Source organism: Aethalodelphis obliquidens, unplaced genomic scaffold (assembly GCF_003676395.1).
Source record: "Aethalodelphis obliquidens isolate GAN/ISIS:26980383/991018 unplaced genomic scaffold, ASM367639v1 scaffold6, whole genome shotgun sequence".
NCBI lineage: Eukaryota > Metazoa > Chordata > Mammalia > Artiodactyla > Delphinidae > Aethalodelphis > Aethalodelphis obliquidens.
This window is the reverse complement of record NW_020837950.1, coordinates 5,352,137-5,377,179: the sequence shown is the minus strand read 5'-3', so window position 1 is coordinate 5,377,179 and position 25,043 is coordinate 5,352,137. Positions and strand designations below refer to the sequence as shown.

General features: G+C 40.5%; 1 protein-coding gene across 1 annotated transcript in view; it reads right to left on the bottom strand.

Annotated features, from left to right (window-relative positions):
• Positions 1-3,610, bottom strand: part of CORIN (corin, serine peptidase) — a 216,063-nt gene extending 212,453 nt beyond the window's left edge. The window contains exon 1 of the mRNA XM_027103039.1: positions 3,472-3,610. Within this exon, the coding sequence (XP_026958840.1) occupies positions 3,472-3,592 (121 nt within the window). The 5' untranslated portion in view covers positions 3,593-3,610. The remainder of the gene's footprint in view (positions 1-3,471) is intronic.
• Between the last annotated feature and the right edge of the window lie 21,433 nt (positions 3,611-25,043).

Sequence of the window (25,043 nt, the reverse complement as noted above, 5' to 3'; positions counted from 1 at the left end):
ATAACTGAAAAATAAAAACCCAGGTATAATACTGTACCTTTCTTACTCTTCATTTTTCTCTTCAATTTCCTTCAAATACCTGAATCTTCATTTTAGAGTCCAAACTAAACTAAATTAAACTAAACGAAACCTTTGTAGCTCCAGCTTCAGTTTAAGGGGTTGAGGAGAGAAACGATTTGCTATTGCTCCTTTCTACAGCCTGCTGCTGAAATAATTATTCAGAAAGTCCAACTCTCTTATCTTCAGAAATCTCTGCCATCTTGACTTTACGCATGCCAGAAGCCCAAAGAGACAAAATTAGAAACGCGTAGTGCATCTGTGTTTATTAGCATAAGGTTTTATTATCTCTTCCTAATCAATAAACTTCTATTATCTCTTTGCCTTTTGAAGCTAGAGCTCCTGTTATGTGGCATTCCAACATCCCTTAGCAACCCTTACAGACCCAGAAATAACTACAAAACTTTGAAAGAGCACGGATTTTAAGCGCAAACCAAACAGAACATTCTTAAAAGCAAGCAGAATCTAACGAGGTTTTTTAAACAAAGGTATAAAATGATTTTATCGCTCATTAAAACAACAAACATCTCAGTTATAAAACAGGAAATGTTTATTTGGGCAGATATTACTTAATATATCTATATCAAATCATCTGGTGCAGAACCTATGAAAAGAATGCTTTTGAAGACTGTCTGGAAAACACCCACTTTCTAAAGGTTACCTACATATAAGCCAAAATAGCACTAAGAAATGGTTACAAATTGGTTCACTTCCTAATCTCATATAAGTGATACAAGAAAAATCTACCCCTAGGTATAAGCCCAAGATAAATGAAAACATATGTCCGCACAAAAACTTGAACATGAAGGTTCAGAGCAACATTATTCGTAATAGCCGAAAGATGGAAACAACTAAAATGTCCATCAATTGATAAATGGATTTTTTTAACGTGGTAAATCCATACAATGGAGTATTATTTCACCATAAGGAATGAAGTACTGATAGATACTAAAACGTGGATGAACCTTGAAAATATTATGTGGAGTGAAAGAAGCCAGTCACAAAACCCACATATGGTCATATGAAATGTCCAGAATAGGGGAATCTATAGAGATACAAAGTACATTAGTGGTTGCTTAGGGCTGGAGCACAGGGAGACAGAAAGATGGGATGGTGACAGCTAAAAGGGAATAGAGTTTCTTCTTGAGGTAATGAAAATGTTCCAAAATTGACTGTGGTGATGGTTGAAATTACCTGTGAATATATTAAAAATTACTGAATTACACATTTTAAATGGGTGAATTGTATGGTGTGTAAATTAAATTTCAATAAAGTGATAAAAATGTTTAAATGAATATATAAATAAACCCCATTAAAGCACTGTTTTAATAGCACCCTGCCTCTTCTCAGAGGCCTCTAAGCTCTGAAGCACTTAAAAATGGGTTTTAAACTTATATTAGCATTCCACCCTGAGATTAAAAGGAAATATTCTTCACAGTGTGTGAGCCATTCCACACAGTGTTCTGAGAATGAGAATGTTAAAAATGACAGGGGGGCTTCCCTGGTGGCGCAGTGGTTGCGAGTCCGCCTGCCGATGCAGGGGACGCGGGTTAGTGCCCCGGTCCAGGAAGATCCCACATGCCGCGGAGCGGATGGGCCCGTGAGCCATGGCCGCTGAGCCTGCGCGTCCGGAGCCTGTGCTCCGCAACAGGAGAGGCCACAACAGTGAGAGGCCCGTGTACCGCAAAAAAAAAAAAAAAAAAGACGACAGGGTTATGACTGAGGGAGCGTCTACCAGACAGACCCTCCCAGACATAACAACTATAAACTCTGGACAAAACACAAAAAAGCAACGACCCGACGGTACTGGAAAGGAAACAAAAGCAGGCCAAGTCTGGGGGGGAGGCGAGTCCTGGAAGAAGAGAGGGGCAGAGGCGAGTTTCAGGGTTTTGTCCTGCCTTTAGCCGGAGAGCAGGCCAGAGCTGGCACCACGTGGAGCAGGGCGATTAAAACCCCAATAGAAAACATGCAGACTTCCTGGGCCGAGGCATTTTCTGTCCTCTTCTTACTTGTCACCCTGTGACCTCTGACCATCTCTCTGCCTTTGGCTTCTGTGGAACCCAGCATTTCCTGGTTCCTTTCCTTCTTCTCCAACAACACTTCCGGTATCTCTTGATGCTTCCTCTTTCCTTGTCTCCCCTAAACACCGGCATCCTCCAGGGCTATGTCCAAAGATTTTTTTTTTTTTTTTTTTTTGCCGGTACGCAGGCCTCTCACTGTTGTGGCCTCTCCCGTTGCGGAGCACAGGCTCCGGACACGCAGGCTCAGCGGCCATGGCTCACGGGCCCAGCCGCTCCGTGGCATGTGGGATCCTCCCGGACCGGGGCACGAACCCGTGTCCCCTGCATCGGCAGGCGGGCTCTCAACCACTGCGCCACCAGGGAAACCCATATGCCCCCAGCTTTTAATCAGTGCCCTTTCTCCTAACAGTTCATCTACTCGCGCTGCTTCCACTGAGACTCCCACATTCATAACTGCACTCAGGCTCCCTTCTCAGCTTCCCTTCTGGATAGTTCCAGCGGGGTGAGAGTTAAATTCTAAAGTCAGCACAGAAGCCAGAAATCACACAGACTCACCATTTCCCTTGAAATTCCCTTAGGAAGGTAAGGTGTTGGACTCTTACAGTCCTCCATTTCTTGGCCCAGCTTGCACTGCTGAACTTGCTCACCATAAATGCCCTTAAACTATGATTTCACTGTATTTCGTTGTTCCACAAGTCTCTCCAACTTAACATGTCCTAACTGAACTTCCAGCCTGCCCTCCATCTACCTGCATCCCTCTCCTCCGCCTTTACTTCCTACGTTAACAGGTGGCACCAGAATCAACCTTGGTTGCCCAAGCTAGAAATCGGAGAGTCAACCTTGACTTCTCTTTCTCTCTCATGCCAAAATCCAATCTGTCTTGATTTCCGTTGATTTTAGTGCACCAAATGCTTTCATCTAAGCCCTTATCATCTTTTACTTAGATAATCGCCAGTCTCCAAATTGTCTCCCTGCCTTCATTTCTTTATGCCTCCAGCCCCCTATAGTGTATCCAGGTCTTTTGTCTTTTGAAAATGCAAATACAATCAGATTTCTCCCCGCTGGGAAAGATCCTCCAATGGTAAACCACCACCCAGAGCAGTAGAAACAGCTCTTGGGCTTCCCTGGTGGCGCAGTGGTTGAGAGTCCGCCTGCCGATGCAGGGGACATAGGTTCGCGCCCACGTCTGGGAGGATCCCACATGCCACAGAGCGGTTGGGCCCGTGAGCCATGGCCGCTGAGCCTGCGTGTCCGGAGCCTGTGCTCCGCAATGGGAGAGGCCACAGCAGTGAGAGGCCCGCGTACCGCAAAAAAAAAAAAAAAGTAACAGCTCTTATAAATCATGCTAATTTTAATTTTAACTTCATTTATCTTTAATAATGGCATCACTTACCAACAAAGGACAGCAGGATCACCAGCAGGACAATGAGAGCACAGATACATGGAATCAGGACCAGCAATAGGAAACGAAGAATATTCACAGTCGCCAGCTTCTGAGAGCAATCATCACCCATGGTATCACCATCTGCTCCCAAGACCTAAAGTAGGAGAGGAAAATGAAACATGGTTTTAATATTACAAAGCAACTCAGTACATGGTATGACATTTTAGAGTACAGCTATCCATTTAGAGAAGCAGCATTCCTAAGAGATTTTCCTCCGTGCATTTTACAGCATGAAATGAGGTTAGTCACCAAATCACACTAATAAATGAACAAATAACTACAAATCACATTCAGGGAAGAGCAAATCATCTATTTCTGAAATGTTTTTCAGGAGTATATGAACTTATAACGATATTCCATCTTGATTTTTTTTTAATGTATCTGCTAATTTGGTATTATTCCAAAGGGCTGTTCTTACCATGGCAAGAACTCACCTTGACCTAGAACTCTAAGCAAAGAGTGCCTAATACAGTGATAAAATACTGGTGAGTAGTTGTGGACAGGGCATTATCCAGATTTCATTCTTGTTTTGCTCATTAGTCCTAACCCAAATCTGCATGAATCGAGATCAAATACGTTTTTAACCATTAATAATTCAGCAAGATTGAATATTACTGACCATGTATCTAGTGGCAAGTTGAACAGTGAAAAAGAGCCTGTTCTGTTGGCCACTGACAGGATGCCCTCCACTGTCCACACTGCCCCTGCAGCCCATCCATTTGTGAGAGAATGATGAGATGCAACGGAGTTGGTTCAACGAGACAAAGTTCTTGTCTTCAAATTCTTTAAATTTTGCTTAGGTCAGTCTCTTGCCAGAAACAATGTCTGGATATTCATTTATTGCAACTGGCTTAGGGGAGTAATTTTTTCAACAGAGATGGAATTAAAAGTGATTTGAGTCACTATGAGCAACTCTTCTGATCCCATTAATGAAGATGTTTCTCATGGTTCTCTCTTGGACTTCTGACTCTCCTTGCCTTTCCTTCTCTGACAGTTTCAGAGCTTGAACTACAACCTTGGTGTACCCAGCTCTCGAATCTCTTGAGTCCTGAACTTCCTTTCAAGTTAGATCATATATTTCTGATGCCTAGTACATAGCATCATCTCTTCTCAACATGTCCAAAACCAAACTAATCTCCTTCTTTATCCATTACCTTCAAACTAGTTCTCCTGACTTCCATATTTGTGCTAAAACAAACTCCACTATTCCTATAACCTCGAGACTCCGGACTTTTCCATCATCCCCCCATGCTATTCATTACCAAGTTTTGTCGGTTCTTCCTCTGTAAGAAAAATCTAATTTTTTAAATTGAATGACCTTTGAGAAAGAGCTTTATCAAAATCAAGAAGTTGTCCTAACCGATGATCCTGCATTTGATCTTTTCTGGTATATAACCAGTACCTGATAATTTCCCACAGATAAAAAGGCAACTTTGATGAGTTCTTCTGAATTGCAAAGCATATGTGATTCTCCATTTCTGCTTTATTCCTCCTACATCAAAATGAGTTCTGGTTCACTAACACATATTGCAAGCAGTATTCACTACATACACTGATGTGATGACACCCTCCGTAATTTTAAGAATTCTCCGTGGGAGACATTATTTGAAAGAACGTATGCTGTTAGCTTAAGAATGGCTTGATTTCCTAGATTAATGTCTTTACTGACCCATTCCCTTTGAACCTGGTTTAATTGACCAGCCAACGTGAGTTGATTCAGAGTTAATTTACAATTAAGTGGCAGGAGGAGGTCATGGAAAGGACGTGACCTACCAGTTGAACCATGAGCTGGAGTCAGGCAATCAGAGGCTCCTCACCCCCTCTTCTGTCCTTAGAATGTATGTTACACCCACTGTTCCCACAGCCAAAGCCATTTTCAAGGACACAGCCTTGAGAGAGCAATGCGCTGTTGAGACCATCTGGATGGTATACATGACTGCATCCCGTTATGTCTTCTATATAAACTCTTAAGATTCTGGCAGGCATGGAGCTCTAATCACCTTGCAGCTGTCCAAGACAAACCTTGCATGTAAGTTCCCTTGCTTATTAAAACTGCCATCTACCAATCTGGAGTCATCTGCCTCTTTCTTCAGTCTCTCCTTGCCTTCCGTATATGAGGGTCAGTTTCAGATTTCACCAAAGTGATCTAACACACTGATACAATATAATATAAGATCTGCTGTAGCACATTGATTATAACACCAGCATTGGGTGGGTGGTACCCTTTGAGGCTTGGATATAACATTTACCTGTAAAAAGCCAGTGTGGGGCTTCCCTGGTGGAGCAGTGGTTAGGAATCCTCCTGCCAATGCAGGAGACAGAGGTTCGAGCCCTGGCCTGGGAAGATCCCACGTGCCGTGGAGCAACTAAACCAGTGAGCCACAACTACTGAGCCCGAGTGCCACAACTACTGAAGCCCGTGTGCCGCAGTGAAGAGTAGGCACTGCTCGCCACAACTCGAGAAAGCCTGCGTGCAGCAACGAGGACCCAATGCAGCCAAAAGTAAATAAAATAAATAAATTTAAGGCCACACATAGATAAGGAAGTAAGGGCCATAGACCAAACCACAGGTCTAATGGCGACCCAGGATAAACCACACAGAACCTGTGTGGAGTCCAACAGAGCCCCAGATGTAGTTCAGGAACCAAGAGGTCTTTCAAGATCAAACACAGCCCTAAAAAAAATTATAAAAAATAAATTAAAAAAGCCAGTGTGGAACTACAGCTCAACAGAAACAGTAGTAGAACTGACTTATTTACTTCATTTACTCAACAAGTAGTTATTGAACACCTACTAATTATAATAAGCATAGTGATGGATATAATAACGATTTAAGACCAACTGTCCCTCCAAAGCTCACAGTCTTGTAGGAGAGATAAGATATGTATGTAAATAACTACATTTCGAGGTAGCAAATGATAAGCACCATGAGATTTATAGGAATTCAAAAGATAGGAATACGATTTCTTGCTGGAGGATCAGTTAAGACATTGTAGGGAACCAGCACTTGAACTAGCCATGATTCTGAGAAAAGTATCCCTGAAAAGCCCTGTTACAGCTTAAAAGAGTGGTAAAATACATGCAGAGAGGTAAAGAGTTATGAACTTTCTTTGGCTTCCACAACAATGGAAAAGCTTTCTTGGTTAAGGTGGGTGGTCACAGGAGCACTATAGTGATAATCTTCTTGGGTGGCAGATGCACAACGGCCTCAGTGCTATGTGGAATCCTGTGTCCAAATACATCTCATTTAGCATTCATAAGAGAAGAATCAGTAGGGAACGTGCTAGAGGCTCATTTTAATATCTTATATAAGTATACCAACAAGTATTTGACCTCCAGGAACCATATTCATGATTAGTGCAAATGCTTTCTCCAATAACTAGGAAATTGATTCCTTTTATGAAGGGGAGAAGAGGAAGACATACTTACAAGAAATTCAGAACTAAGAAATACTTGGAAGAAATCTCAGCACTTTCCTCAAGTGCGTAACTTTTCTCTTGCACTCATGGCCACTTAAGACTATTGCTATAAATGCTGCATTATTCAGAGGCCCTTTGAGGTTCCTCTGAATATAACGCAACTCTCAGACTTTACTGTTGGGTGAATAATGCCAGATGAGATAAACTGCTAGGACAATTCCTAAGCTTCATTTCAGTGGACTCAACAACCCTCTCTCCAGAAGGTACCCTCTTCCAGAATCTACCCTCCACATACTTGAAACCGTAAGCTAAGCACAGGCACAAGCATTCCATGGTGCAGGCAGGGAGCAATGCATCTTGTTGACCTGCACATATTTCAAATATGTGGTTCTCATGTTTCATTAATCCTGTTGGTGAAAACTCATTTCTTGTGTCTTAAGAACTACATTGATTTTTAAAGGTGTCGTGTTGGCTTATGTAACATATATGGATACAATCTACCCGACTGGGACATCTCCTTGAGTCATTGGTTCCATTGGGAGACCTTCTCATCTGTCTCTTGTACATTCTTTATTGTGCTTGCCTCCTGGCTTAGTGATTCAACTTTTTTTCACAACAGCCATTCTCTCTCTCATTTTTAAATATACAGTTGGTTTACAATGTTGTATTAGGTTCAGATGTACAGCACAGTGACTCAGTTATACACACACACACATATATATACACATATATATTCTTTTTCAGATTCTTTTCCATTATAGGCTATTATAGAATATTGAGTAGAGTTCCCAGTGCTATACGGTAGCTCCTTGTTGGTTATCTATTTTATATATAGTAGTGTGTATATAGTAGTGTGTAATCCCAAACTCCTAATTTATCTCTCTCCCCCTTCCCTTTTAGTAATCATATGTTTGTTTTCTATGTCTGTGAGTCTATTTCTGTTTCGTAAATAAGTTCATCTGTATCATTTTTTTAGATTCCACATATGAGCAATATCATATGCTATTTGTCTTTGTCTGACTTCACTTAGCATGATAATCTCTAGGTCCATCCATGTTGCTGCAAATGGCATTATTTCATTCTTTTTTATGGCCGAGTAATATTCCATTTTGTGTTTGTGTGTGTGTGTGTGTATCACATCTTCTTTATCCATTCATCATGACAGCCATTCTCTGAGTCTTTCAGGACCTACTGTCCATTGATCCCTCTATCTTCTCCCACTTGATCAACTCTCTCCTTTCTTCATTTCTCTATATATCTTTTTAAAAATCTTTGGACCATTATTTCAGTGATACTCTTGCTGATGTCCTGAACCCCCTTACCCCTCTGGATTTTCTTCTCACCTATCTCATAAAAGCCAACATGAGATGAATCCAACAATCTTCTCTCTCTGTATCTACACTTGGACAGTTGAATGTGGCTGTAAAAAGTCACGCAACAGGACTACTTGATTGCTAATTTAAAGTCTTTTCTATTCTCCTCAAACTATCTTTTCCCACTCTTCTGCCCTCACTTTCAGAAGAGGATCCACCCCTATTCCCACCCTACAGAGAGAATAAAAACCATCAAATGGGAATTGCCTCACCTACCTAAATTTCAGCACACACACCTGCTCATTTATAGACCCTTCTCTCCTGTAGAGATGCTATTTAAGACTCTTCCTATTCAAGACTAATCCTTCCACATTTGCTACAGACTTCATCTCCTCCTCTCTTCTCAGGAATTTGCCATCTTAATTCTCCATTGAATCATATATCCGATCTCGATTTACCTCTCTTTCCCCCTCTCCCCTCTCTTCCCCTCCTTCTATCTCCTATATCACTGCCGTCAGCTTTTTACTATGTTAAGGTCTCTCCTGGTTATTTTTTAAATCCCTTCTCAAGCCTATATTCCACTTCAGGCACAGTCCTATCTCTCTCCTTCTTTCTCATCCAAAATGATCTCACAGTTCTGAATACTTATTGTCCAAGTTTCCTCACTTACCGCCTACTCTTGTGACCACTACAGTTTGGCATCCACTTCTGTCACTGCACCAAAAGAGCCTTTGCTACGGTCACCATTGACCTCCATGTTGCTCTACTGAAATGATATTTTTCTTTTTTTTTTTTTTTTTTTTTTTTTTGCGGTACGCGGGCCTCTCACTGCTGTGGCCTCTCCTGTTGCGGAGCACAGGCTCTGGACGCGCAGGCCCAGCGGCCATGGCTCACGGGCCCAGCCGCTCGGCGGCATGTGGGATCCTCCCGGACCGGGGCACGAACCCGCGTCCCCTGCATCGGCAGGCGGACTCTCAACCGCTGTGCCGCCAGGGAAGCCCTGAAATGATATTTTTCAATCATCCTTGTAATGACATCTCAGTATCATTTGACAGATCAAATTCTCAGTTAGCCACTCCCATCTTCTTCAAGCACGTTCTTCCTTTGACTTCTCTTTCTGCTCCCTCACTGGTCACTCCCTCTCTTTCTATAAACTTTTTTCTCCCATCCGCTTTCTCCAGGCAATGCCACCCACACAAATAGCATCAATTGACTTACATCTCTAAATAGCAAGCACAGAGTTTTCCTCTGTACTCCAGACCTTTGTATCCAACTGGCCATTTGACATCTCCCCAGTGGATGCTGCAAAAGTACCTCAAACCCCACATGTCTGGCCAAATAAACAATCTCCATCCCCACATCTAGTAATCTCCCATGGTTCCCTATCTCAGGAAGAGATAATTGAGCACCCACTGTGTGTCAGGCACTGTTTGGACACCTGGATACAACCCTCTGCAAAGCAAAACTCTCCAGCCTCATAGACTCTACATCCAACTAACAACGGCCATCACGTCTCACCTGGAATCCTGCAAATGCCTCCCCCGGTCTGGTTCACCTCCATCTATTCCTGCACTCCCTGATTTGTTCTCCACACTATAGCCAGAGTGAGAAAGAGGCTGTGTATCATGGAATTACAGAAAAAGGAAACATGAAAAATGATCCCCAAACTGAACTCATTCAGGAGATTCAGAGCCTGGAACCAGAGCTGATTATGAGAACCATGTACCCAGTGGATTGGCAGAGACCTGGGGAGGGCTTTGGACACCCACAGGGGTATAGTGGGTTTCAAGTCCATTTTATGAGGATTCCAAAGGTCAAGAAGACCATAGCTAATATTTCAGGTACATTTGTCTTTATCCTGTCCTACCTTCCTGCAGCTTTTTACTTCATTAACACTTGGTACATTCTTGGGAATACTTCCACAGCTGCAAATGGCAGAAACTGCTTGTGAACAAGGAGATACCTGCCCATGGATCCCTCAGATGGAAGATTCCCTCCCAAGGCTGGGGCCAGGACTCACCAAAGAGCCAATGAACCAGAAATATCTGACTGGGGATATTAGAGATGAAAAGAGCTGCTACCAACCAGGTTAGGACAATGCAGACGTTCAGCCCAGAAGGAACTAAGTACCTTCTTAGGGACAACAGCCTTGCTGCCCTCCACAGCCCCCCTCATTCCGAGTGGGGTAAGTGACTGGGAACTATACACGTTGCTCTCACTCTGATTGCTGGGTTATGTAAGAACTATTTTCCAATCAATCAGGTGGACCTGCCTGCATGATAAATTGTGCATTTTAAATATAGAGAGCGGGGGTCAGCAAACTACAGCCCATGGGCCAAACCCAGCCACTGCCTGTTTTATCCCTAAAGTTTTATCGGCAGACAGCTCTGTTCATTCATGCAGATATTGTTATAGCTGCTCTCCTGCTACAGCAACAGCACTGAGTAATTTCAACAGAGCCATGTGGCCCACAAGGCCTAAAATATTTACTATCTGGCCCTTTCCAGAAGAAGTTTGCCAACACCTGATAGAGAGTATCACTCTATACCTGCATGCATGGATATTTTAAATTCTACAAATGTAATATGATAACCAAATCAAATTATAAATTCTCCTAAGAATATATCACGTTATCTCTTACTAGGGCCCTTAATGAAGTCTGATATAATTGTACAGGTGGCAAACTGACAGATAAAACTGCCTAATTATTGCTGTTAACCCAATACATGGTTACTCCAAAAAGGGTCAAAGATAAAATTAATCTTCAAAATCAAAAAAATTATCCAGACTTTTAATATATTACATTAGAAGAAGAAAGGAAAGCATGAGTTTTAGGGATATTCAAACTGAAATAGGACTGCAACATGCATTATAAACTATAAGAACCAACAAACACTCATAAGATTATAAAGCTAGAAAGTACAAATTTATTCCTGCTTCTGTAAAAACATAATCATAGCATAAGTAATACTAATTCAGTTGTATCTCTCTGTATGTGTGCAAATACTACCCTTTTCTCATCAGTGTATGCCCAGCACCTAGAACACCATCAGGAATGGATTAATATCTGTGAATAAATAAATGAATTCAATCACCTAAACAAAAATTTCTCTGTACATAACTATGTAAATAACTCCTTTTTTTTTTTAATGACACATACCTTACAGAGTCTATTCTTGAATTTGCTAAAAATACTTGGAGGAGAAAATGTATTTGGTAAAATAGTAAAAATATTTCCTTTCAGGGAAAATATACTAAAAATTAATAACATCAGTTTTTACTGGAACTATTAGTGCAACTCCATGCTCAAATTTCCTATTATGAACTTTGAAGTCAGTTAGAAAATATTGTGTTTCAGAAAGAAAATTGTCATGAATTTTATTACAGAAAAATTTTTTCAACACTACCTATGTTAAGAACATGAAACTATATTAACCCCATAAATGAGAGATCCCCAGACATTCTGGGTTCACAGCACCATCAGTGTCTAGGTAATTTTTTCAGTGGTCCTAGGCCAAAAGAAATGCCTAACAGTTCCATTTATTTATTAGCCTGGTCCAACAATTTTATAAGTACTTATATCCTAAAGCTTAGTAGCCATTTGAAAACATACTACACATAAGTTAAAATTTTTAAATATTGGGTTGGTCAAAAAGTTCATTCTGGTTTTTCCATAACATCTTAAGGAAAAACCAGAACAAACTTTTTGGCCAATCCAATATTTTCATGTCATTCTTAAATAACCACAATTACTTACACTAATGGGGTATGTGCATCTGTTGGGCACTGCACAACACCTCAAACCTCAGAATCAAACTAGAAACCACCACCACTCATTGCCTGTTCCACGTGGATTTTTGCCTGGTACGACTTTCTACACAGCAACCACCAAGAACGCAGCTTTATGAAGATAGGATGACATCAAAAGGAATATAGCGCAATTTAATGTTGAAACTGTGAACTACCTCAAGCTAGTATTTCATTCGGTAACCAACAGATGTCAAGTATCACTAGATTTCCCTCAAAAATTGAAAATAACCAGCAGCCTCTGTGAGTCACCGCAGTGTCTTGGGGTACTTCAGCACAGAGTTTGGAAATCATGGTTCTAGACTATCTATTTCTTCCACATCCATCTGCTTAAAACCAAATCCTTAAAGAAGTAACTCATATTTCTTCTCATTCAGGAAGCCTTCCTTGACTACCCAGACAGAAGTAATCTCTCTGAGGCAGACTCCCAGCACCTATTCTTTCCTTTGATCTTCGAAACAGAACCCTAAATTTTAGAATAAAGACAGCACTTAGAATTAAGACAGCATTTCCCAGTCTCTTTTGGAGATGTGTAAGGCCATGTGACCACGTTCTTGACCATGGGATGAACTTGGAAATGGCAAATACGACTTCCAGGAAATATTCTCCAAGACTGGAGTATTGTCCCTCCTCCCTGCTGGCTGGAATATAGATATAATAGCTGATGATCAAGCAACTATCTTGGACCCAGAGATGAAAGCTGTAGGCAGAGGATGGCTGGGTAGCAAGAAAGAACGAACCAGGATCCCTGATGGATTTGTGAAGTTGCCCCATCAGTCCTAAACTGCTTACTTTCAGGCTACATTGATAGGGGAAAAGAATAAATTATTTCTTGTTATATCACTTTCAATCTGAATATTCTATCACTTGCAGCTGAAGCATTTTAACTGGACTATGGCATTTATCACTCTCTACTTTGGATCATGGTCATTATGTACACACTAAAATTACTAAACTATAATCTCAGGAGGTAAAGATCCATGTTTAATTCATTCAACAAATAGCCCAGACCATTATTTTTATCCCTTTTTATTTTAGTTCCTGGTATACAGTAGGATCAGAATAGATGTATATTGTCTCAATTAAATAAATGACTCACAACGAAAGGCCGGTAAAATTTCCCAAGAAAAGTTATAGGTTTTTGATATACTTACTTTTGATGGAAGGGAGGGAAAAAACTATTAAAAGTTCTCTTTAAACACCATACATACATCTAGGCTTTTCATGCTCAGTAATGTAACCATCAAGTTTGTTTACTCACTGCAGCCACAGTGGCTGATCTCCTGTTAATAAGAAGCTCGGTGCCTTTTATATGTCGTCAATCAGGATAAGTTCAGAATAAAAATTTACAGCTTCATAAATTACAAATTAGCAATTTGCAAGTACAAATAACTAGTGTGATAGCCAAAATGCTTTCAAACAGGGATTAATAGGAAGTAAACAATACAAAGTAAAGTTGGTGGAAACATGGGCAATCGCTTCCCAGTCCCCTTAGAGACCCCACATTCTCCACCTACTTCAACAATCTCCTAACTGGTTTCCCCATATCCTCACTTGTCCCCTTTCAAACTCCACACTGTAGCCCAAGTGATCTTTTCAAGATGCTCATTGGGATGTGTCACCTCCCCGCTTAAAACCTTCCAGAGACTTGAGAGACAAAGACCAACTTCCCTAACATGGTGTTGAAGACGATGCTTCTCAAATTTCAATGTGCACGTGAATCATGTGGGGAGAATCTGATCCAATAGGTGTGGGATGGGGCTTGAGATTCTGCATTCCTTACCAGTTCCCAGCTGATGCTGACGCTGGTGGTGTGAGGACCATACTTTGAGTAGCAGGATCTGGAGACCCTCTAGGTGTGCCCCATCTATACCAGGCTCATTGCACACCACTCATGCCCACCCTCCTCTCTCCACACCGGCCACCTGGCTCTTCCCAGTACCCCATAATCACTCTCTGCCTGGAATGGCCTCCGCCCAGCCCCCACCTGCCGGAGTCACTCAGGATTCACCCTTAAACATCAACTCATGACCCATGACTAGTTCAGTCTCTCGGCCCTTTATCCCAGTTATGATTTACATGTGTTTGTATGATCAATAGATTATGTTGGTTATTCCTGCTAGGCTGTAGGCTCCATGAGCTCAGGGACCATGTTGGGTTTTGCTTCTCATTGTAACCCCAGTATTTTAAAAGGGCCTGGCTTGTAGTAGGCACTCCAGAAAAATATTAAAATAATAAATACACTCTTCTAATCTGCCCTCCCATCGTCAGAAGAGTCTTAGAAATATAAGGAATTGAATGCTTCTCCATGTGTGAATAATTATTACAGTCATAATAATAATAGTAACAATAATAATATGGCCAAACACCCGTTGAGCACTTCCCATGAGCCAGGCACTCCTCTAAATGCATTATATATGGAAATGCTCACAACAGCTCTACTAAGTGGTTGCTATTACCATACCCATTTACAGAAGAGGAATTTGAGGCTCTTTGTGAGTAATTTAATTAAAATAATTCAAGTTAATGAAGAAAAAAGGCAGAATCTAAAGCGATTCCCTTTTCTGAAACTCAGCAGGTGACTAGAGAGCCCATGGTTTTAAATTTGGCTTGAATTCTAGACCATAGCTTTCAGAGCTTCCTGAAACACACCATCTCTTCTCCATCTCCGTCTACAAAGATAGACTAAGCTTTCCCCCACTGAGCCATGCAGGGCTCTGGATGACCCCAAACCTATGAAGGACCAGATCTCATAGCGTAGTCATTGTGGGGCTTTTGATCCTCCTTCCAAGTCAGACATGGCCTAATGGAGGATGACAACTCACTGTAGCTCGACAATGGGAACTACGTCTTAGAAATGGCCTCTCTGTGGTTTTTCTTAATTTCTTTCTAGAGCTCACTTTTCAACATTATCTTAAAAACCTTCACCTAATTATCTAATAAAACCTTAATTACCTGGAATCTTTAATTACAGAAGTTTTCTACTCTATTTTTCGGAGACATGGAAAATGATAAGAAAATAAGCAAATTATCAAGAATTTATAAAATATTGCCAGAGAATGAAACGGAATTCCAGAAAATGTGGACTCTTCGACAACTTCTATAGCTTAGAATACTTTGCCCTGAGAATGACATGCAAGTATTGGCCCTAATCATCAGTTTTCAAAGATTTGCTTAGTACACTGTAAGACAGTGTAAGAAAAGTCATTTTCAATAGTAAAGATTGAAGTAGAAAGGAGGTCCAAGTTTTTATTTAATAATATCAAAAATCTAGTTAACAACAACAAAAAAAACTCCTATTCCTTGACCATTCCAAAGTTTTGGTACACATATGCCATTTTGGCCTACAGGAGCTCTGTAAGTTACAATAGTCACCTAATGATACCATTGACAAAGAGATTAACATCAGCTTACTACTTTTAAGGTACAGCATCAGTCATAAGAGATATATTGATATTTTTATTTCAAATAGGATAGGTTTAAATTACAACCAAAGATCAGGCAGACTTTAAGTAGTATATAAACTGGTTCTGATCAACAGAGTATTTCGAAATGTGAAGGGTAATCCTACCTTTATAATGTGACGCTATACTATCGATTTTCTGAAATACCAAAATGATTATATTCTTAAATACAATTATGAAATTATGTAGACTTGGGTAATACAGGATGGTTAGGTAACACTTAAGTCTGTGACCCTCAGGTGCACAAATATTACTACTACCCAAAGGTTGTCCAAATCCATGTGTTAGTAAAATTCTATTCATTGCTTTGAAGTCTATGATATGATCAAGTCAAAATACCAAAACATTCTTAATGAGAGTGTTTTTTTTTTTTTTTTTTTGCGGTACGCGGGCCTCTCACTGTTGTGGCCTCTCCCGTTGCGGGGCACAGGCTCCGGACGCGCAGGCTCAGCGGCCATGGCTCACGGGCCCAGCTGCTCCACGGCATGTGGGATCTTCCCGGACTGGGACACGAACCCGTGTCCCCTGCATCGGCAGGCAGACTCAACCACTGCGCCACCAGGGAAGCCCGAGAGTGCATATTTTAATGGATGGGATTGTATGCAAAATGATGGCAAAATTCAGTGACCATCTGTCTACCACAAAAGATTTGCTTACAGTGTTAAAAACAATTAAGAAAGACCCATCCAAAATCAACAGTATGTATTGGCTTGAGGCTCACTGAGCACCCTAGCTCTTTAGGCAGGAAGGCAGTGAACTGCAAATGCCCTCGCACTTTGCTGTTTCCACAATGCAACAGCCTGCCTTGAGGACAAGGTCACTCCAGCTGGTGTGGCCTGAACAGGACACCGAAGCTCCCTCTAAGCTCTGCGGAGATGTTACACTGTCATGTATTAATATCCGTACATTCCAGAAGAAAGGCAGACACTAAGACTCTGCTGGCTGATAGGTAATCAGCTTGGAACATTGTCCTGCACACAACACACAACCGTCAGTCCAAAATGTGATCTGAATTGCTGTTTCAGTATTAGAGATGGAGCTTCTCCAACCCACCTCCTCTCTCTGTCCACTGAGGAAAATCGATCAAATGTTACCCCCTTATTTAAGAAGGGGAAAACCTGCCCTTGTTAGATGCTTTCCTCTCTGTTCTCAATAAACTGTGAAACCATCCCTTACATGGATTGAGAGTAGATTTATTGAGTAAGAGATCAGTGATTTAGCTACTTCTCAAACCAGGCATCTGTCAGTTCTCGCTCATACTAGCTCCCACTCTACCAAGAAGCAAAATGCCTCCAAAATCATCCATCAGTAAATTATGCCAATCCCAAGTGTCTTTTGTTGTGATGTTTGTTTTTAATGTCCCAAGAGGCATGAAGAACAAGCATCTGGTTTTCAGTACGTCTTTTCATCCCATTTTCCGGCATTTAATTGAAGCATACAAAGTCCAAATAACTCATGCACTCTTTCAAAATGAAATTACTCAATTCACAGCAGAACACGTCTCTGCAAGCCAATCCTGCCCACATTTTCTCCTTTGAAAATTAACGTAATAACAACAGCATCAGACGGTCCTCCCTCAAGATTCCTATTCACATATCCCAGAATTGTTGTTCAATACGGAGACTAGATACCGACAAAATATTTTTCCTGTCAAGAAGACCTGGTAATAATAGTCCAACATCCAGGCAGCATATCAATTCGGCGTTGGTTTTGAGGGTAGTATTGTTTAGTCGCAGTCTGAAACATGAGAGAAAAGACTGGAATGTTTCAGAAGCAGTTTCTACAATATTGTCTGCACTACTGAAAATCCAGGGGACCTTATAAAGTTATCACCCGGTCCTGACCGTATCTTCATATCTGCAAATAAGGGATAAAAAATAAACGCCTTGCTCCAACCACAAATATTCCAACGATAAAATGAAATTGGCCAAGCAGAAGAAAAATATGATCATAACAATGCTTCTTTCAACTTCAGAAAGTTGTAAGAGTCGCTATCTCTCTTGAGCACACAGCGTGGAATTTGCTCAATTCAGTCTCCCTGGAGGAAAGTTATAATCTTTGTTCAAATGAGGCGACATCTTTAAAGGCAACAGGAGAACCTTTTAAGGTAAACCCCATTTTCTTCAGAGCCAGGTGGGAGGGTCACATTCCTGTGACAGTTACTGAAGATGATCTTGGAAAGAAACAGCAGGCAACTCCCCACCTAGACAAGGTAGATAAATAAGACCCTATGTCCTTTTCTGAGATGACTTTGCCCCCAATCTCAAATATGTCAATGTTATCATCTTACAGCAGACACAAATCTTGAAGCAATAAAAGATTCCTTCCAAGCAGATACAATAACAGAACTCTTTCTGCATATATTGGAGAGTCTTAAAGGTCCTTCTTTTCAGTATGTCTTTTGGGAAACAATGGAGACTACAGGGGGAAAAAAGAAGGCTTGGGTTCTCCATCCCCCAGGAAATTAAATATTTAACATTTACTCATTAAAATGTTTTGAATTTCACATCCTGATGATGAGTCGCCTCGTTTCTAAGGAAGCTGTAGCATAATCCAGAGGAGGCTCACAGATTTCCAAAGGAAGCTAAACCTGTTTTTCATGTAGCACTAAGGAAGCCGTTGGATTTGTTCACATCAGAGACCTAATTGACTCACTGATCCAGTAATGATGGAAATGTTGTGACTTTTAAAAATTGAAACAGATTGGCAGAGTAGAGAACTGAAATACTGACTTTCTACAGCTGAAAACAATCAGGGAATGCATACAAGACAAAATGGATTTTATGCTCTACAACAATTCACTTCAGGCATTTCAATGCAAAGTAAAACATAAACAGATGTTGAAAACAGTTAACCTACTGAACCTACCTGCTGAAAGGAATCCTGCAGTAAAAAAAAAAAAAAAAGGTACAAGTAAGGATTTTATGTGTTAGACGGAGCAGCAATTTCTTTCCAAATACCTGGAGCAAAAGGATAGATTCCAAACTTAACATGCATCACACGTTTTGCTGTATTTAATGAATATTCTAGTTGGAAAATACAGGGACAGTCTGTTGAGGTTTCCATTACAAAACATGTCTATGTTGCATGTTAGGAATCTCAGTAATTTGGTTTATTCCACTCATGCTTACTGAGCACCTATTCTGTGCACAGCTGGGCTACAGGGATAGAAAGATGAGAAAGACACTCCTTGCCCACGGGGAGTTAACAGCTTACTTCCACCATATACAACCTCATGGGTAACTTCAAGACCCTGTGACAGGACAGTAACACAGGTATGCAGAAAGGCCTACAAGTCAACCACGGGGCAGAGGGAACCAGGGCATGCTCAATCCACGTTGTTACATTCCAAATGAAACACAAATTTTGACTTTTGCACCAAGATAAAACAATAGTTATTTCTTGTGCATTCATTCCCATGGGTCTCAAAGTATGTGTATGTTGGTTGAAGGCAGAGGGAGGCCAAGGGGAAGCAACGTCACTGACGTTTGGAGCAGGACAGTTTTTCACTGATAGGACCCTCTCACATACTGCAGGACCTTTGCTACACCTAAGGCCAGCAGTAACTGTCCCCATGCCCAGGCACTCTGACCAACAATAGGTCCTCTGTTATTTCCACATGTCCCTGAGGGTAGGACCTTTTCTTGCTGAGAAGCACCCCGGCAGTTCAGCAAGCATCTATTGAACACAGACTGCACCATCATCTCTAAGCTCTGGATGCAAGACACATTCCTAAGTCAGCAAACTATTCCTATGTTCTATAGGTATGAACTTACATTAGGTCTTTAAGTGAAGACTGAGAGTGTATGCCTTTTCTTCACAAAAAGATGGTACATTTTTTGAGATCAAACATTATGTCTTTTAAAAACTATAATTCAAAAAGATACATGCACCCCTATGTTCATAGCAGCACTATTCACAATAGCCAAGACATGGAAACAACCTAAATGTCAGATGAATAGATAAAGAAGATGTGGTACATATAGATAATGGAATACTACTCAGCCGTAAGAATGAAATACTGCCATTTGTAGCAACATGGATGGATCTAGAGATCATCATACTAAGTGAAGTGAGTCAAAAAGAGGAAGACAAATATGATATGATATCACTTATATGTGGAACCTAAAATATGGCACAAATGAACTTATCAATGAAACAGAAACAGACCGACACACATAAAGAAAAGACTTGTGGTTGCCAAGGGGGAGGGGGTGGGGGATGGATGGGTGGGAGTTTGGCAAACTATTACATATAGAATAGATAAACAACAAGGTCTTACTCTGTAGCACAGGGAACTATATTCGATATCCTGGGATAAACCATAATGGGAAAGAAAGAATGTATATATGTGTATAACTGAATCACTTTGCTGAACAGCAGAAATTAACGCAACACTGTAAATCAACTATACTTCAATAAAATAAATTTTTTAAAAAACTATGTCTTTTAATTGTGACTGTCACCCTACCTGACACGTAAAAGAACCCAGAGTTTTAACATCAATATCAATCCATCAACATCAAAGAGGCATAATTTATTAGGTCTTTCAAAACCTAACACCTACTACATTGAACCAGGAATCTTGAGGAAGAGTAAGGAGTGGTATTTGGGGAGAAAAATATATACATGGAGTGATTATTTCCTGGGCAGGCAGGACATGGGCTTTAAGCTTTTGTGGACCTGTACCAAGCATGGCCCATGTAGATTTTTGACTTTGGGCAATCTCTGTGGCCTCTGCCCCAAACTACACATGTGTTGCTTGGCCCAGTGATTCAGGTAAGGCTGAGGTACCAAACTTTTGTAGTTCCTGGAGGTGAGCAGAACAAAATGGGCTGCCTGGAAACTACAAAAAAGCTGAGATCCATGAGCCCTCCAGGAGTAGATGTGAACTAGTTTTGATTATTTGTGCCGTCTTAGAAAAGGTATTGAAGAAAGGCTGCCCCAAATTCCATGCCCTATTATGTTGTTATAAGTTGCACTCAGGCCGACGGAAAGAAATCAGCAAGTGGAGGTACCAACACCTCAGATGCATGGGGCTTGTTCACAGGTGTTGGTGGTCCTCCATCACATGGTCCCAATTCCCTCTAAATTTGTTAATTAAATAACCTCTGATGCTGGTTGTAGATTTTAGAGACCTAATTCATGGATTCGGTCAGAGAAAGGTGGTTGGTTTTGCTACAAAACAGACAAAAAAGAATGCAAGCCTTTACCTTTGTGCACTCCATCTTCTTGGGATGAAGTAAGAACACAACTCAACAAAACTTCTGCAAATGCAAAGCTAAAAAAGCAATTCAAAAGGCCTGTGCAATTGAATGTTCTGTCTTTACAGAAGTGGTTTAACTCAGGAAGTCAAAGGCGATGTGGAATGGTTTGAAAAACACATCAGTCTTATCTTCAGACCAACAAATTGATGAATCTGAAGAAAGAGACAGAGTTCCTTAAGAGAAAGGCTGAGCTTTGAGCTGATAGGCTGAGCAGATAGTAAGGAGAAAATGTGACTCTGAAGGTCTAGACAGATATAGAAAGGCGAAGAGTCATACCCAGGTCTAATACTTTTAGACCATTAGAAAGGGGAGATGTTCTTGGCAGTTACTAGACGATAATGTATGGGGGGAACCCAAAGAAACCAAAGAGGAAGGGCAAGCTCTCAAAGAATGAATTGACTGCGCCCAAGGGGGCAAGAACCAGTGAAATTACTGAAAGCTTCTTAAAGCTGCAGAATGATAGACAGTTCATTACAAGAATAAATAGGGAACCATGCCTTCAAGACTGGACAGCTATGTTAAGCAGCTGTTGAAAATCTAGATATACTGGACAGGGTAAGATCGGGAAAAGATGAACTATGTTAAAAGGGAGCTGGGCAGTAACAGATTGAATCCAAGTCTAGGTTAGATGAAGACCTGATAGAAGAACACCTTTTAGATAGAAATTAACCAACTCAGGAGGATAAGGGTAGACAGGTTATTTGAACATAAAAGGTTTTGGTAGACCCAGGATCCACTGATTTCATATTTCTGGCTATGGGAGCCCTTGCAGAGGAAGATTATATGAGTCAGTTAGAAAAAAATTGATGGCCAGAATGCAAAGAGGGACTAAAAGCAAAGCTCAGCAAGGAGTACTGGACCTGCATGGAATCCAAATGGAAAATAACCAAACTCAGAAATGGGTTGAAGCCTTTCAAACTCAGCAAGGTGTCCCTAGAGGAGGAGGGAACAAACAGAGACAGAAACAGCCTAGAAAAGAAAATATCTTTATAATTAGTAATATAGACTCTAGTATGAGGAAACAACCATTCCTAGCGAGGGAGGGACGAGGAGGGAATCAGAGTCCTCAAAAAATGTGAAAGACGGTAGGAGAGGAGAAATGATTCCATCAACCTTACCCAGTGAAGGGTTTCACAAGGTCCTGATCCAGAAACACATTGTATGTTATCTGTGGACACTGAATACCCACAGTTGAGCATGTTCTCTTTCATCAGATCCCACCAGCCTCTAATTCATCATTCTGGCCTGCTTTCCTGCCCTTAGCATCTGTGAGACAGGAAGAAAACCTAAGATAACCCCGCCCCCTTTGGTTTAGCCAGTTCTAAGTTTTCTATAACTTATAACCAATAGAGTCCTATTAAATATAGAATACCTCCCAATAATTTTATACACAGTCCAGGAGACTGCAACTGCCATTACCACCCCAAGGCCAGGAAGGTAGTCTCTCTCGCTTAGGATGCTTTCTGGGTATCTACGAAGTACAAAAGTGGAGCCAGGAGTGTGGAATCCTAGCAAGTGTCACTTCCCTCCCCTCCTGACATGTTCTCTTTTCCAAATCTAACCACATGTGGTTTCTTCAACTATTGTTTAGGTCAATTTAACTATATACCTGCATTCACAAGAGAGAGAGAAATCTTTAAGGGCAGGAAAAGGCAGGGAAGCTGAAATCCAGAGCAGGAAGTGTGAAAATTGACACTGAGAGTCCTGGCAATTGGGGGTGAGGGGAGGAACGGGTTACTGGACCCCAAAATAGGCCCAATTAGCGTGGGTCTTGGGTTTCAATGCCAAGGAAGGAACCTGAGAAAAGCTCTAGGCTGAGAGTTGGAGCTGAGAGCCTTGAATCAAGCCAGGGTGCTCAGAGGATCACATTCTCAGTGACAGGGGGATTAGAAAATGTTCCTCTTAAATAGCCCAAGAAAAGGACTAAGAAATGCATCTGTGAAAGTGAAAAAAATTAAAAGCTCTTATGGAAAATAAAAAATTCCAAGCCTGTCTCATGAGCAGGCCTGGGCACCAAATTTATACTATAGTCAAGGTGTAGAATTCTCAAGCTGTGAAACTAATATAAAAATAAATCCCAGACTGGTGATTCCACTAGGTGCCTGTCAGAAGCAAACCGAAACCACTCTGCATATCCATATAACCCTTCCCCACCCCCCAAATGAGCTCACAATAAAAAAAATTAACAACACATGAGAAAGTGATCTGCCAAGTTGTGCTAAGAGGTGAAGGCAGAGAAATGGGCAAGTAAATAGTTCCCATCCTCATGGAACACACAATTTACCAGAGAAGAAACCTACTAAAAAGCTATACAAATGTTCACTCAGTTCCAATTGCGATGAGTGCTATATAGAGTAAGCACCAGGTAAAGAATTGGGGGTAATGCAAAAAATGAACATCCAAAACCCACTTCTGCCTTTTTTTGTTAAAACTTAACATGTTCTTTGCAAATGACATGACCGATAAGGGGTTACTATCCAAAATATATAAACAGCTCATATAGCTCAACATCAAAAAACCAAACAACCCGATTAAAAAATGAGAAGACCTGAATAGACAAAGTTCCAAAGAGGACATGCAGATGGCCAAGAGGCACATGAAAAGATGCTCCACATCGTTGATCATCGGGGAAATGCAAATCAAAACCACAATGAGATATCATCTCACGCCTGTCAGAATGGCTGTCATCAAAAGTAACAAATGTTGGCAAGGATGTGGAGAAAAGAGGACCCTCCTACACTATTGATGGGAATATAAACTGGTGCAGCCACTGTGGAGAACAGTATGAAGGTTTCTCCAAAAACTAGAACTGGAACTGTGGTACATATATACAATGGAATACTACTCAGCCATAAAACAGAATGAAATAATGCCATTTGCAACAACATGGATGGAACTGGAGGGTATTATGCTAAGCGAAATGAGTCAGACAGAAAGACAAACGTCCTATGTTATCACTTATATGTGGAATCTAAAAGGTACAACAAACGAGTGAATATAACAAAAAAGAAGCAAACTTACAGATATGGAGCACAAATTAGTGATTACCAGTGGGGAGAGGGAAGAGAGAAGGGGCAGTATAGGGGTAGGGAATTAAGAGGTACAAACTATTATGTATAAAACAAGCTACAAGGATATACTGTACAACACAGGGAACATAGCAAATATTGTAATAACTATAAGTGGAGTATAAACTTTAAAATCGTGAATCACTATATGGTACACTTGTAACCTATATAATATTGTACATCAATTATACCTCAGGAAAAAAAAAAAAACCCAAAAAACTCAACATGCTCAACTTAACTACAAGAGGGAGCAGTCTAATATTGAAAATATTTCAATGACAAGAGATGTTAATGAATGTTTACATATAGGCACTCAAAACTGAATTACTAGAATTATGATTTCAGCCATAATAATTTACCTTCCCAGCTTCTTTCCACTGATGGTTCCCAATGTTTTTAATATGTTAATACATACATTATAAACTGTGCTAGAAGTTTCATAGTCATGACGAGAGTCCCAAAGATTAAGAATTACTTAACATTTCCTAAAATTGCAAGATGATGAAAAAAAAGGCTTTGAGAGTACAGATCTCATTGGTCCATCCATCATATTTTTTTAATTTTGTTTTGACATCTTTCCACAGTTAGTATTCCCAACTAATAAAGCATTTTAAAAGTCACAATGCAGTATTTCACAAAGAATAACATCTGTCAATTTTCTTGACTTTCTTTCCAGTGCTAAAGTTGTCTGCACTTTGAAACGAAAGCAAACATATAAATGATAAATGTTTTAAAATATGTACAATATTATGGATATATCTGATTTGCCTATGAAAAGGCAAACCTCTGGTTTGAATTAAAAAGGCTAAACTAATGAAAAGGTGTCGTTAAATGTTTAATAAAGTGCCTAATCTTGATGTATTGCCTTTTATCCTTTCCCAAGAAAATGCAATGAAGAATCATAGCTGTGAATTACATGATTATAAATAATCCTGTTTTCAGTTGTAGAAGTTAGAGAATTCTCCTTTTGGAAGTATAAGAATAAATTGTGTATTAACAGTATACTAATTGTTTACTGCTTTCAAAAAAAAAAGGTTGCCAAAAGATCGGCTATTACAAATAAACTTTGTTAGTGTAGATACAAAAACATAAAAAAAAATCTCCTGAAATTATCAGCATTTACTGTTTTTCCCTTTTCTCAAAATGTGAAGCAACCACATATTTACAGAAAAGTTGGAAGCAC